Here is a 14975-nt window from a genome sequence, read left to right on the forward strand (position 1 = left end):
AATTAAAAGAATCAATCAAAAACCAATCAGAAAAAACAATCAAAAATCTGAGCAAAATATACAATTTATTCAAAATATGTTAATACAACCATCAGTATTTTCCAGTAATTACAAAATCAGTAGTTTTAAATTATTTTTTTCCCTTAACAATATAAGCTCTAATACATAATCAGAGAACAGAATTCATTTATCAGCCGTCAGGATCTGACCTCTGATACCGAGTCCTCGGAAACACTAATACGAGAAAAAACACAGTGGATAAAAAGTGGAAGAAGTGAATTTTTAAGTCAGATCTACCCTTCAAACATTTCATGTTCTTCCTACTTCTGACCTGACTGGAGTACATCAACCTTTGGCCCACTGCTTTCTCAGTTCTGGAACATGATTAGGGTACTTTAAATATGCTACAGTATATCTGAGGAGTATTGGAGCCCATGGTCAATGGAAATACTGGACTCAAGAGCTTTCTCACCTTTCATGCTCTGATTTAAAACAATTCCTGCTTCACATGTGTATGTGTGTGTGTGTGTGTGTGTGTGTGTGTACATATAAAACCTTTTCATGGCAATTTGGAGTTATCTAGGCATTCACTGAAAAAAACCAAAATGCTCCTTCTGGAAACAATTCTTATTTACATTGTAAGTAATATACTTCTGACACTGAAAGTTGTGCATGGCCAGAGTACAAATAAACCTCTGACATTCTAAGAAAAAAAGTCATTGTCACAATGGCAACAACAATAACTATAGCATTTTCTTTAACAACCAACCAAAAACAGAAACATATTTACACAACTGTACACAGCTTCAACAGGGCAGAGGCTGTGGAAGTGCTAAGGTAACTAGACTGGAGGGAAATCTGTGAGTCCCAGACTTGCAGGGGCTTAGATCAGGTGCTCTCTGCCTTGCTTGGAAAGCGCCTTTCCAAGCATGTGGCCCATTTCCTGCTTAAAACAGTCCATCATGGCTGGCACTGCATGCACACTTTGGCACCCAGAGAAAGCACCAGAAATCTGGGCTGTCAGTAGTGGCTCTTACTTTATGTACCTCTGCACAGACCTAAGGACATTAACACAGAAAGTGGACGGTATGGTCACCCAGTATTGCCCACCTCATCAAGGACTTCCCTTTCCTCACTCATTTCTTTTTTTTTCTGTATTTCACTTCAGCAGATACAGTACTCCTGTTTCTAGAACCCTGAAGCATGCAGACATGACAAGACAATTAATGCAACGTATAACAGTTCTTTTTTTTTTTTTTACATATGCATCTAAACATATTCAATCTTGCAAGCCTGAAGTTATTTTGGTTGGTTGATTTCTTTAATAAGTTTGACCAGACAACACAAATGTTGTGAATGGAGCACAGGCATCACCTTTTCAATAGATACATCTCAATAGAAATTCTCTGATTATCCAGCAGCTTAAGGGAGCAAAACTGTTCACTAAAAGAAAGACCTCAGTGAAGAGTGCTGACCAACAGAGACACCCATCCAGCGAAAAATGACAGAATTAGTTGTACAGTAATGGATTCCCGAGCAGCATTACACCTTCAGACATAGCTGCAGTCCTCTTAATGGAAAGTCAACATTTACAGTGAGTTGAATCTGTGGGATTTTCAGCATCTACACAACTATTTGATACACAAGCGTGAACACCTGCTTCAGACTCCGCCTCCACGTTACATGTCACCCCTATGGGGTAGCCTTGCACTTGCAGTGATGGGAGTTCAATCTGAGTACACGGTTTGCTGCAACTTCACTCGCTGCACAGCTTTTTTCACCACATGGTAATAACACGGCTCCTGAATCCAGCAGACAACGCATGGATTATGTCCCTGTAATACTTTACATCCTTCACCTGGGGATCTGTTTCAGAGATAAACAAATGAACAATGCACAGTACCAGAAAATACCCAGCCTCTTTCACTCACACCATACACACACGATTTCTCATCTGCAGCTCAAGGCCTTAAATATACCCCCCAAAACCTATACTAAACAGTAGCCTCTATACACAACATTTCTTTTATAAATAACAACTACAGACTGTACACTTTTTCAAACAATACAGCTTTTTTTCCATTGTTTCTTGCATAAGTCGCCTCCTCAATCTGAAAAGCTGAAACACTGAAACAACTGTTTATGTTCTGACACGAGTGCAGCGTGACTTGACAATGTAACTCATGACATGGTGACTGTCAAAGTGACTGGACTGAAATTACAAGAAAAGCTGCGGGTTTTTTGCTCAGCAATTGTGTAATAACAAAATGTGTGAGGAACATGTGGGAAACAGTCAGTGCTTAAATTTCAGTTTTTTTTTTTTTTTTTTTTTACAGGAATAGCTGACATGAGACTGACCTCCTACATACCCATCTCAGAGAGAATCTCTGTTGCAATATGAACATTTGTTAAAATCAACCTTTTCTTTCTTTTGGTCACCTGAAGGGATTTGCCAAATACACTGACAGGCTCACATCCCAGCCTTGGCGAAGCATTTCTCACCCCCAAGTTTTTGTGTTTTTTCATTGAAATACCATGCAAATGGAATGGAGTTTACACTGTAGCTTTGTTTTTATGAAAATAAGACTCCCGCTATGTAGAAAAAAAACACGTTCTCGGGGATGTGTGCCTGTTTTTTTTTCTCCCAGGTTGAGGCTATTCCATGTAGATTTGGAGATTTTCAGTCTTTGTAATTTCAAGAAGTACCTCTGGGCCCCCGTAACCTTTCCTGTCCTTGCCCTTCTGATGGACACACACAGTTGGACTCTTCCTCTGAGGGCCCCCCCCCCAGCAAAACATGACACAATAAAGGCAATCCCAGGAGAGGGAAACCAGTACAGGGACCTAGAAGAATGCTGTCCTCTGTGTGCCCTGGGGCCACCTCCTCTCTCTCTGTCACGGTGTAACCTCTTCCCATGTGTCCATGCACATCCTGCTACGAAATGCAGCAGCAGCTATGACCCTTGGCCTCCACCTCTTCAACGGGCTGCTTCAGTCTGAGGAGGGGTGGGTCCCCGCTGGCTGGGGTGTAGTAAACTGCGCTGCCATTGGACGACACTAGGGGCATGCGGGAATCCTCGGGGCTCATCTTGGATTCCACCGACCCCATGGAGCCGTTACCCAGGTGGCCGTTCAGCAGCGGGTTGTTGAGGAGCTTGGCGGCGGCCCTCTGCTTCTTGAGTTCGGACAGAGTCTGAGCTCGCTCCCTGGGCCAGGACTCCTCTGGGGGCTGGGAAGGTGCCACGCCCTGGGGCTCGGAGGCTGGGGGCTCCCCGTTGCAGGGGAGGTGGTTCGGAGAGCCCGCCCCCGTGGCCACAGAGCCGTTCTGTTTCACCCCCTCCTTTCCACACCGTGAGGTCCAGGGCTTCTCCTGGGTTTTCACCTGAGGGGACAAAGTACAGGTCAACGACCTTCGACCACACTCTCAGCTGAAGAAAACACAGCTAGATCAAACACACAAGTAAAGGCCATCACTCTCCACACAGCAATATACACACCAAACACAAACACAAAGCCCTACAGGGAACATCAAATTCAACACAGCTGTGATTCAAATACAGTGCTTTCTTGAGACATCCATATTTCTTCTTTTATAGAGGGTAAATACATTTGTGTACAAAAGGATGCGAAAAACTAAGCTAAAGCAATTTCTACCATAAGGGCAGCTGCTTTTAAAGTGAATCCACAAACAGTGATAAAAATGAATAGATATTTTTAAACTTAAGTCTTAATATATATATTATATCATATTACATTATATCATATTACATGAATACATATCATATTGCTCACCACAGCTTAGTCATGAGTGAAAGCTCAAAAGACATCATCATACACTTTGATGAAGGCTGGATAGCCCAAACTCTTTAGTGTTTCGACTGAAACACATGTCTCAAAATCAGACGTCTAAAATGTCATTTTCATCTTTATGGGATGTGCTACCTTGTCCTCTTTTGAAATATCTCACCCTTCTCTATCACAGGCAGTGAAGGTCACTGTGAACATTAAGCGCTGAAGTGCTCAGACAGGCTCCTTTCACTCACCGCTTGGCTGCTTTCCTGGTCAGACTCCTTCTCTCGCTCCTCTTCGTCCCTCCCGCCTCTCCACACGATGGCTTCCGTCTCGTACTCCTTACGGTACAGATTGTTTCTGTCTGATAGGCTGGCCCTTCGCACCACCTTACTGTATCCACACACACACACACACACACACACACACACACACACACACACACACACACGCAGAGTGAGATCACCTGCTGTGTACACCTGCTCCGTTACTGCAATATATCCCTCATCTCCACCAGTCAGGTTACAGACTGACTGTAGGCTAGCTGATAAATTGTTAGCATCTCCACTGTCACTCAAACCTGTCCAAACTCAGGCCTTGTTCCGCTTTTTAATAAAATGTTCTCCTTGAAGTCATCCAATGCATAAATAAAAATATGACACACTGGATGACTTAGTGAAGAATGAACAGTGTAAGTGGGAGAAAATGCGTGTCGAGAACTACCTCCTCAGCTGTAAATGATTAAATCCCCTCCCATTTCAGATGCATTCCAATTTGGAGACGGCTTCCTAACCTGTCTGACTGTATGCGTCTGTTCAGTCTGGCCAAACCAGGCCATGAACAGCACAGCAGAGACAAGACATTACATGCAGTACAAACTGTGTTGACAATGGCATGTCTATAATGGTGTCTAAAGGTTAACAAGTCTGTAAATTCTTTAAAAAGAGAATAAAATAACATTATTTTCTAATCACAACTGGAAGATGTTAAATTACATTTGTCCTTTAGAATATTTCTTTAAAAGGATTTATGAATTCATTCTATTTCCAAACAATTGCAAATCCTGTTGTTGCAGTGCCCGAATGTGACCAGCAGAGTGCAGCAGAGCACTTACCCACGGCTACCTGCACTGGAGGTGCGTCGACACAGTGAGGTTTTGTGCTTGAGCTGTGACTTCATGATGATGTCATGCTTGTGCTTCAGGTCCAGCAGCATGGTCCGGAACTCCTCGTCTTCGCACAGGTCTGAGAGGGTCAAGGAGACAACCCAGTCTCACTCTCTCCATCATGTCAAATTCAATATATCACATACAGATAGCAGAATCTAACCTAACCAGAATCTAACCTCACCAAAAGGTTCAGCTTATGAGATGACAAAGACTATTTGATGTTAACCATTTTTGAACTTTTACAAAGTCTTTGGGCCTGCAAATAAGTTATTCCCTGTTTTCCTGCAAATGTTGGTATATCTCAGTATGAGCTCAATTTGCAGTGTAGCCAGGCAACTAGACTCCTAGCTGGAGAGATCAAATTCCACTACTGCCTTACCCTATCTAAAATGCATAACTCCAACTTACTTCAATAAATATCTAGCTGTACAGATTGCTAGCTGTTAAAGTTGTACTGAAAGTCAGTATCCACTGTCCACTAAAGGATATTTAGTTTAAAAAGGAAATGATGTTTTTAAGTTATTTTCTCAGTCCCACACACAAGACAAGTGCTGGCAATGTATATTTTGACTCATTTTGAAATGTATTTCTACAGAACAGGTCAGTCTGTACTTAAATAACAAAAAAAATTATAAAATAAATTGAGCCTCTTTGCATCCCTGCTTCTCCTGACACCAGAGCAAACTTACCAATAGGGGTCTCATCCATAAAGGTCTTGGCATTAAGACTGGCACCGTGAGAGACCAGCAGTTCTGCCACATGTACCTGTAAGGGGGCAGGAATATTGTGTATATCAGCAACGTTTCTTTCATGCGTGGCAGTCCAATTCTAGCTCATTGCCTTTTGATGAATCACTTTTACAATGAAAAAGGTGTGAGAAATTCATTAGAATTGCAAATGATGCCCCTGATACTTGAGGTAATATTCCACTACAGTTCCAAAGGTACATATATTTCCTCCTGAAATTTGTGATGAGCAGCCAGTTGACTGAAGGAACATTGCCTATTTCGTTGAAAAATAGGACCAACAAAGCCCAAAAATAAAACCATCTCTACCAAAAGAGGCATTGTGTGTGCAATTTGTCTTGAGTTTGCTGCTAGGTCACCCAAGATAGCAAGACAGAGCTATTTGTTGGACATTGTAAGATGGCACAATATTGTACAAATGCAAAATGTTTTGCTTTGCATTTATAATTACATAGCATGAAAATGGTCTCCAGTATAATAACGATTCTGAAAATGATTTACTTTCCTGACACAAAAGCAGATGTTTTAAGAGTGACTCATTGATACTGAGGAAAGAGTGTGTTCCACAGCTAAATCTTTTTTTCACCTGATGGATTTAATGGAGTCTAATCTATCATGTTAACTGCTGCAAGGAGTGTGATACCAACGCTATCTGCCTGGAATGTATTGGCTACAGAATTTGTTTGCTAATCCACCTCTCCAGAGATAGCCGAGAGTATGAATGGCTCCCATTCGTTCAGGTGGCACAATAGCACCAGTACCATTGCCCCTAAGTGCAAATGGAGGAATATTTCAATTTTGGGAGTATACATGGAAGGCATCTGACACAGCAGGGCATGTATCTCCATGTTCCTACTTATACGTGTGTGTCTGTATGTATGTGTGTGCGAGGCTTTAGGGATGTAAATAACGGTCAGCAATTTAATAGTTAACCTACTGCAAATATTAGAGATTATTATGTTAGTATTTCACAGTAAAGCATTGAAAATATGGCATTTGAAGCCCAAGGAGTGGAAATAAGGGAAGAGAAAGAAAATCAGTGTTATTTAAAACCTTTTACTTCCTTCTTTTGACCCCTTCGTGTGTGTGTGTGTGTGTGCGTGCGTGCCTGTGTGAGTGTGTGTGTGTGTGTGTGTGTGTGTGTGTGTGTATGTGCATGTGTGTGCGTGTACGTGTACGTGTGTGTGTGTCCATCCAGCTTACTTGGCCCCAACAGGCTGCAGCATGGAGGGGCTGCCACCCGTCATTGTCCCGCTGCTCCATCCTCGCTCCCCCCTCTAGCAGGAGCTCCGCTGCCTGGACGTACCCATTTGCCGCAGCAATGTGGAGCTGAGGATAGAGGGGGAGGAAACATGAAAATCCTTATCTCCTCAGGTCAGATTACTGCCTCCCACAGACACAGCCACTCAGAAATCCACACCAAAGTGAACAAACTTGCAAACAGTGAGCCACAGTACCATTCACTCGAAAACCATGTTATGTTTCAACATAATTCAGGACTTTGGTGGGACTGGGCTTTTAAAAACATTTTTAAACTGATATAATTGCGGTTGACAGCCACTGCGGCCGTTCCATTGGGTGTGTGTGCAAATAACTACCACTAGAGGGCAGGAATGTGTTTGACATGTGTCTGATGCAGTGATGACATGAATTGCTCACGCAGTTCATATGTGAGAGGCTTGTGCCAGAGGCTTTCACACAGCTGTGTGAGCTCAGAAGCAACAGCTCTGTGATACAACGGCCAACTCCTCCGAACACCAGCGCGAGAGCTGGGTCAGAAGTGCAAATTATCAATGGTTTCAGAGACAGACACGGGCAGGAACGAAAGATTAAGCAAAACGGTCTGCTTTTTTCGATTTTCTATTCTCGCTTTCGGTGCCTGCGACACAAATAAGAGTAGAGAATGCCTAAGAAACAGTACAGTTGAATGAATGTGGCTAAGTCCCTATGTTTCTAATTAGGTGACCAATTAGTAGGTGACAAAGGTCTGTGTGTATGTGTTTTATAACTACAGATATAAAAATTTAGCAGCAGCAAAAAGTCAGTTTTACATACAATGCCCTTAGTTCAATGCTTAGTGCAAAATCTGAGTTCTACTTTCAATTTTCAAAATTTCTGCCATTGTCTCTAAATGTTATTGCCCATTATAACCATATGTTCTGAAACAAATACTTCCCTTAAGTACAAAACACTTCTGTTTTAAGGCCCTTAGATGAATTTAACCCGTTTACAGTCAGAAAAACACAGCCTTTGAACTACAAAGGAAGGCAGGAACAGCTATTAGCACACAACCCGCAGGTTGTGGTCCCATTTAATTTCTCCCTGTGTGGGTAACTCGCTCTATTGACTTAGCAGAGCGCTGGCTTGCCTGTCTCCCCTGCTTTCCCCTGCGCTGTGGTGATGAGGTATTTGATCTCAGGTGGAGCGGCCACGTGTCTTATGGTCTATTGTGATGGAAGTCGCTCTGGATAAGAGTTTCTGCTAAATGTATGCAATGTAATGTAATGTTATGTAATGTAACGTGACATGATGTGATGTAATGTCTCACCAGCGTGGCTCCCTGTGAGTCCTGCAGGTTGACGTCCTCGCCGTCCCTGATCAGGGTCTGGATATCTCCCAGCATCCTCCTCTCCACAGCCGCCCGTGTCTCATTGATCATCTCCTGGGTGATGCCTGTCAGTCAGACGCACACAGAGCGCGACACCTGTCAGTCACAGCGTGACGGATAATTCTCTGTCTCATCCCGGCGATTACATGCTGCTGTCCGTTTCCATGCCTACAAACTGCGAAGGAATGCAGTTTCTATCGAGGAGCAAAATTAAGATTAGCCTATTAAGTGCATGTGACTGTAAATCATAACAGTGGGTCACCCCTCGGAGTCCTGTATTTAGGTAGTGCTTCTTTGGAGAATGCTGACGGGGTGTATGTGGTTTTCTGTGGGGCGATGCAGTGACCCCCGGAGACCAGCTTCCGTTCCCAGGAACACACACCAAACCTGCACGTGTGTCGTCACTGCTCTAATTTTCCACTCTCATCCATCTGTGTCCCACGGTGGGGGGGGGGGGGGGGGGGTTGTGAAGTGGAGGGTTCTCACTGATCAGAGGGATCAAGAGGGATCATTCAGAGTCTGTTCACAGGGTCAATGATCAGGGAAGATCTGTCAATAATGCATGGCTGTGTATCCCCAGAGAGGCACAGAGGTATTTACAGATAAGGTGCTGGCGCACGTTAGGACTGCAATTAGCTCCTTCGGCCTGCTCCTCTGGCACCTGCTTATTTATGCAGCTCACCTTCCTGCTCTCTCTGCAGTGTCTCTGTGCTTCATTTGCGGAGGGAGAGAACAGGAAAGGGGGGGGGGGGGGTTTCATGATCTGTTCATTACAAGTACATGGAAAAAGAGCTCATCAAGCCTCCTCCCCCTCAGAAGAGGCACTATGGCGGTTCCTTGGTCTCTGAATGATCAGACGCAGAACACAGCCCCATTACACCACTGTTTCTGGTGCTCTTGCAGGTGAGCAATGTAGCAAGCTCTGCCAGATGTGATCTGTTCAGCCACGGCGAGACTCACCGCGGTTGGCCATGGCCGTTTCTATGATGTCCAGAGTGGGGTCGTCTTCGCACAGGTCGTAAGGCATGTTCCCGTCAGAGTTAACTGCCAGGAGGTCTGCACCACTGATCAGGCAGGGAAACGCAGAGATGGGGGTGAGATCGCAAACACACATACACACAAAATACTGCAAATCTTGCTTCAGAATAAATTAGCGCACTCCGTTATAATACCACATCCAGACAAACAGGGAGATCAAATAATAACGCAATTACAGAGCTCATCGAGCTTCAATCTTATGGGATAATCATGTACATATTTTGACCATTGATACTTTGGTTCGCAAACATAAGCCTTAATGCCAGAACACAGACAGACAGGACTGCCTGTTCTCTCCAGACACTCAAATTTAAATACGGCTCGCTGGCACCGTCGCTAATACAGCATTAGCGTTAGCAAAGCAGGGTGAAAAGGTGATTCCCCAGACTCACTGGCTGATCAGTATCTTGACCAGGCCGGCGTGACCGCAGGTGGCCGCGGCGTGCAGCGGCGTCCACAGCTCGTTGTCCTGGGCATTGACGTTGGCCCCACGGTTCAGCAGTATCTTCACCATGTCCTCATAGTTATCAATACAGCACTGTGAGACACAGAGAGAGGCAGAGAGAGGGAGGGAGATAGAGATGTGGGTATTGCGTGCACGATATGGGATTCACAGGGTTCAGCGTTTCAGCTGCGCGTTCAATTTTAAGGTGGGATTCTGCTGTTGTACCCGCAAGCAAGATCTTTGTCTCGAATTGGTTCTGAAAATATCCAGCTGTATGAAGAGCAATATGTAAAAATATAAGCTACGAAATTCACCTGGATAAGGACGTCTGCCAAGGAAATGAATAATGCAAGAGTAATAACTCAGCGTCCTTTACTGCTCGGGGCATAGAGGAGACCACACTGCCCACTGCCGCAAGATAATGTGCATTGTGACTCATGCCGCAAAGGACTCTGGGAATGTTAATGCCCCTTACAAAAACTCCCTGTAACGCCGCAGGACCGCGCAGCACATTCACACAGCTTTCGGGGACACAAATTTATAATTGCTGCCATTTAGCAAATGTGTGTGAATCTCGGGTCCAGTGTGTCAGGGCATTTCAAGTGTGCCACTGTGGCCGAGCAATGCTCCTAAACCTTAGAGTAACGAGGGCAACCTGCAACACTTGAATAAACACACTGCAGACCACATGCACAATGTGTACGTTTAAGCTGGGTAAATCTCCCAGGATAAAGGCATTCCGCTCAGCATGTAATAATTACGTGCAGAGCGGAGTGTGTTGTTATTTCGCGTTCCGTAAATAGCGCTGAAGCACACAGTTGGAGGGGCACATGCTGTCCCGCGATGCACGTGCGTTCTGCAGTGGGGAAATGCAGCGGGGTTCAGCATGGCAGGGAGGGGAGTACAGGGTGCAGGGATTTTTCACATGAAAAATTCACAATGTTAAAAAAAAAAAAGAGCAGTTGCCTAATCCTCGACTTGATTAGTGCTTACTGTCAGCAACCATGCCACTGCAGTGAACCGCAGAGAGAGAGAGAGAGAGAGAGAGAGAGAGAAGAGGGGAGAGAAATGAGGGAAAAAGGTAGAAAGATTAAGAGGTATGGGAGGTGGGGACCTTGTGGGAGGGGGTGGGAGAGAAGAGAGATACGGAGAAACACAGACTGCTTTGCGTCAGCAACCGTTTCATATCAGGAGTGAAATTTGGCAAAATTCAAAAGTCAGACCTATTTCAACACAAATTCTGTCCTTCAAAAGGAAACGCGCAAATCTGGAACTGATGCATTAATTTTGTTTTGCCATGTATATGCGCCATCTCATTCTCTGCTGACTGACAGCAGACCCAGCTGGAGACCGATCAGGCTGAAGGGCGATGGGGAGGGGCCAGGTTAAATAGGACAGCAGTGTGCCATGAGCATCTACTTACAAGATAACCCTCTGTAAAATTAATGAAATTGTTGTACATCATTAAATATATTGTACAGATATAATGTATTTCCAGGATACCGTGGAAGTGCTTATAATTTAGCGCTGAGCTTTCATATTATGTTGGCCATTATGGCTATTATTATTATGTTACAGCCCGTTTCCATCGGCCACATTCACCTACAGTTAGACCCTAGCCATGCTAAAAAGGCTGGTTCCACTTAGAGGCAGCTGTAGGTCAAGGTGCGGTTCAGGTACTGTCACTCCAGGTACAGCTGGCTACCTGGTGCTTGATGTGGCCACAGCATGGTTACGCTACATTTGGCTGAAGTGGACATGTCTATGGAACTGAAAGAGTTGGAGGCAGAAAGTAAATGTAAATTGTGTGATTTCCTGTAAATAATAAAAAAAAAACAATTTTATAGTAAACATCGAATATGTCCAGCCAGGCGGAGACAGCATTCACTGAGTGGGAAAAAGGGGGGAGGACTCCCTTCATTTTATTCACCCTGGAGTCCTGTCTGCATGCTTTCCTTGCCAGTTAAATATGAAAGAAAATATCAAAACCTGGGGAAGGAGAACTGTAGACTGTCTAATTGGAACAGACCAGATGATGCTGGGGGCTATTGGGATCTGTAGTTAGACCACTTTCCCACCAAGCCACCTAACTAAATTCTAAGTGAATGGGAGCCAATTTTGTAGCTAGCTAGTTAGCTGGCAGCCCCACTGTAAGAAGGAGGGTGGACTTGGTGTACACATCCGATGTCCTACATCAGCTAACTGCAGTTTATTTAAACAGGCCCATGACGGTTAGGGCCACTGACCCACAGGCCAACATGGCAGGTGAAAACAAGCAATTACATGACTGGCTTTTTTTCAGCAGCAATTTCAGTGATGTATCTCACTCAGGGGAACTCAAGCACTATGCAAGTTGGCATTCAAAGCCATGACTCCCATGCTCCGAATCCAGACTTCCAACCACTGCCCTTTCTGAGAGATACATACATTATTGCATTATTGTCATTTAGCAGACACTCTTATCCACAGCAGCTTCTGTTGGTTAGAGTTTTCTTTTTAATGTTATCCATCCATACAACTGGATATTTACTGAGGCAATTCCAGGTTAAGTAAGTGCCGCACCAGGGAATCGAACCAGCAACCAGTTGGTTACAAGCCCTGCTCCTTACCACTATGCTACACTGCTGCCCACACACATGAGCAGGTTTGGACACTGGTCAAGCACACTGGTCAGAATCTCAATTCTACTGAGGGGATGCAAAAAGCTAGGACATGTGTGTTTGCATCTTTATATGCCCTGTATTATCTTTTAATAAAGATAATTAAGCAAGTGCCTTGCATGAGCATGTCTCAAAATGAAACGCTAAGCGTGATATTAAGTACAAGGATCTGTAGAACAGTAGGAAATGTCATGACTGGCGGACAAAAATAACAAATATAACAACTTCCCCTTGCAAGAATGAGGAAGTTCAAAAATACAATACGCTGGGTTTGTGCTGTGGATCCAGAGAGAATTACTGCTGCTTCACTGCATTCATGTCACATTGGTCCAGTTGTAATGGCGTTCCAAAAAAAAGACTATCCACAAACATCCCTCCTTTAGCCACCTTCCACATGACTCATTTATTGCACTGCATGGACCCCCACTGTTCCATCTGTACAAGACTAAGGCAGCTTCATCGAACACAGAGGTCTGCTTTTCAACAACAGCCTCGGCTGGTACAAAGGCAAATAAATTACACATTAATTAAATGACTCAACGTTGCCTTAATGTATTACAAGGGGCTTAATATCATCAAACATACCCAGTGAAACACGTAGGCCTACTTCTAATCATGAAGAATTGTGTTATTATTTTTAGAAGCATAAATCTTTCACCACGTATGAATTCCAAGTACTGTATAACTTGGCTGGGTGGACTGCAGCCCAATAATCTGCAGACGCGGTACCATACACAACACAGACTCCTTTCTTCGACTCGGTCGGAAAGCGTGGACAATTGTTCCCAACATGTCAGCCTTATTCACGGCCGTGTGGATTATGGCCTAGATGCACCGCACGGCATTAAGACAAGAGGAGTCTTAAACCCACACAGTGCAGCCCACAAGCTTGCGATTAATCTGTTTGCCTTATCTGTAATCCCCTCTAACGTCCCCCCCGCGCCGTTAAGACAATGAGATGGGAAGGGAAAATAATGCCCGTCTTTCATAACTCCGTTCACCGAGTATCCAAACAGGCAGCATTGGTAATGAAGCAGATTACGCCCTCGTACCAGGGATAACAACACGAGCAGTGTTACCAGCTCCTGGCTGCGGGGCTGGAGGCGTCGGGGAGAGAGGGGCGGGGTTTTTCGGCGGATCTGAATTGATAAGTAACGCCGGAGGCACCGGGACGACATAACGAGGAGTCTTTTCAGACGGGTGAGAATGAACTAGGGCACACTGCAATTTATGCCTGATTTTAGCGGGGAAAAAAAATGCGTCGTAGATTCAAATGCCAAGTGAGAGACTGCTGCTGTTCCCTTGAGCAATGTACCAGGCCTGGATGTCCTCACAAATTTTCACAAGTATTTTTTTCCTAGGATCTGAAATTCACATTGGTTGGTGGCATCATCCACACGAATGAATAATGACTATTTAGCTATCTTACCTGTCCAAGGCTTACTCACTTCAATTAGGAAGAAATGCCTTACTACTCTTTCTGTTACAACATGCAGAAAAAAGGGGACACAGGAAAGAAAAACCGGACAGCAACAACAGCGGCAGCGCTGACCTCTTTCGGCACCGCCGCGCTGAATGACACGCACGGATTTCACGCGCCACACGGCTGCGCGCTCGCCCGTCTCCGGTTTGTCTTATTTGTCATGCTGCTCAGACGCAACCTGCGTCGCGGGAGGTGGCAGCCAGTGAGCGGGACGAAGGCAGGAGCTGCATTATTAATTCCCTGTATGTCGGTCCCAAAAGCAATCAAGGTACTTTCATGAAACATTAACTCCTCTACATCGGGGGGCAGGCCTCCACCGGCGGGCCACCCAATAAAAACTGCCATCTGTAACCGCGGTTCCGGGGGGGAAATAAACCTATTGATTCATGTCCCGCGCCGTAATGAGATCACACTGCATTACAGGTACCCGCAACATGATTTGTGACATTTGATTCACAAACACGACTTTCTATTTCCATTTAAAGCTAAGCGGCTGCCAGCTCGGACATTCCTCCTTTTGCGCAGCATTTTGTAAAGTAGCTCAAATTAATTGCGGGAGAGGATGACGGGCCTCAATTTGAGTAAGGTCACCCTGCACCCTGCGTGTCCCCGAGTCCTGAACGGGGGGAGTATGCTGCTTTCACCAACTCCAGGCCCAGTGCAGACGTCCTCATCTGAATGCCCCATTCACCGTACACATGGGTGCTCAGTGATGATAATGGCACCAGGTTTGGAATAGGACATTAAGCAGAAAGAGGGATCCTGTGCAAGGCGATGCTCTCCTGAGATTTCCAGCCCCACACAGCCAGCCTGCACTGCACAAACAGTGTGTATTACCCAGCTGTGCACCCTGAAGTCAGAGCAATGAAAGAGGCGCTGATCAGCGTCTCGCCGGACGGTACGGGGCGGGCCTTACCTGGTGCAGGGCAGTGAGGCCGTCCTCGTTGCACAGGTCTGGGCTGACATTGTTCTTCAGCAGATATCGCACTGGAAGAGAGGAGAGCAAGGGCTGAGAACGTGCAGAGGGACACCGTATTA

The 14975-nt window shown here is 45.0% G+C and overlaps 1 protein-coding gene across 1 annotated transcript in view; it reads right to left on the reverse strand.

Annotated features, from left to right (window-relative positions):
• Positions 1–144: 144 nt before the first annotated feature.
• The window catches only part of ppp1r16b (protein phosphatase 1, regulatory subunit 16B), a 28865-nt gene continuing 14034 nt past the window's right edge, over positions 145–14975 (reverse strand). Inside the window, exons 2-10 of the mRNA XM_036531305.1 lie at positions 14854–14924; positions 9742–9887; positions 9272–9375; positions 8252–8376; positions 6907–7032; positions 5647–5722; positions 4904–5033; positions 4044–4182; positions 145–3382 (exon numbers count right to left, since the gene is read on the reverse strand). Coding sequence (XP_036387198.1) covers positions 2936–3382; positions 4044–4182; positions 4904–5033; positions 5647–5722; positions 6907–7032; positions 8252–8376; positions 9272–9375; positions 9742–9887; positions 14854–14924 — 1364 coding nt within the window. The 3' untranslated portion in view covers positions 145–2935. The remainder of the gene's footprint in view (positions 3383–4043; positions 4183–4903; positions 5034–5646; positions 5723–6906; positions 7033–8251; positions 8377–9271; positions 9376–9741; positions 9888–14853; positions 14925–14975) is intronic.

The sequence above is a fragment of the Megalops cyprinoides genome, chromosome 6, assembly GCF_013368585.1.
Source record: "Megalops cyprinoides isolate fMegCyp1 chromosome 6, fMegCyp1.pri, whole genome shotgun sequence".
In the NCBI taxonomy this organism is placed as follows: domain Eukaryota; kingdom Metazoa; phylum Chordata; class Actinopteri; order Elopiformes; family Megalopidae; genus Megalops; species Megalops cyprinoides.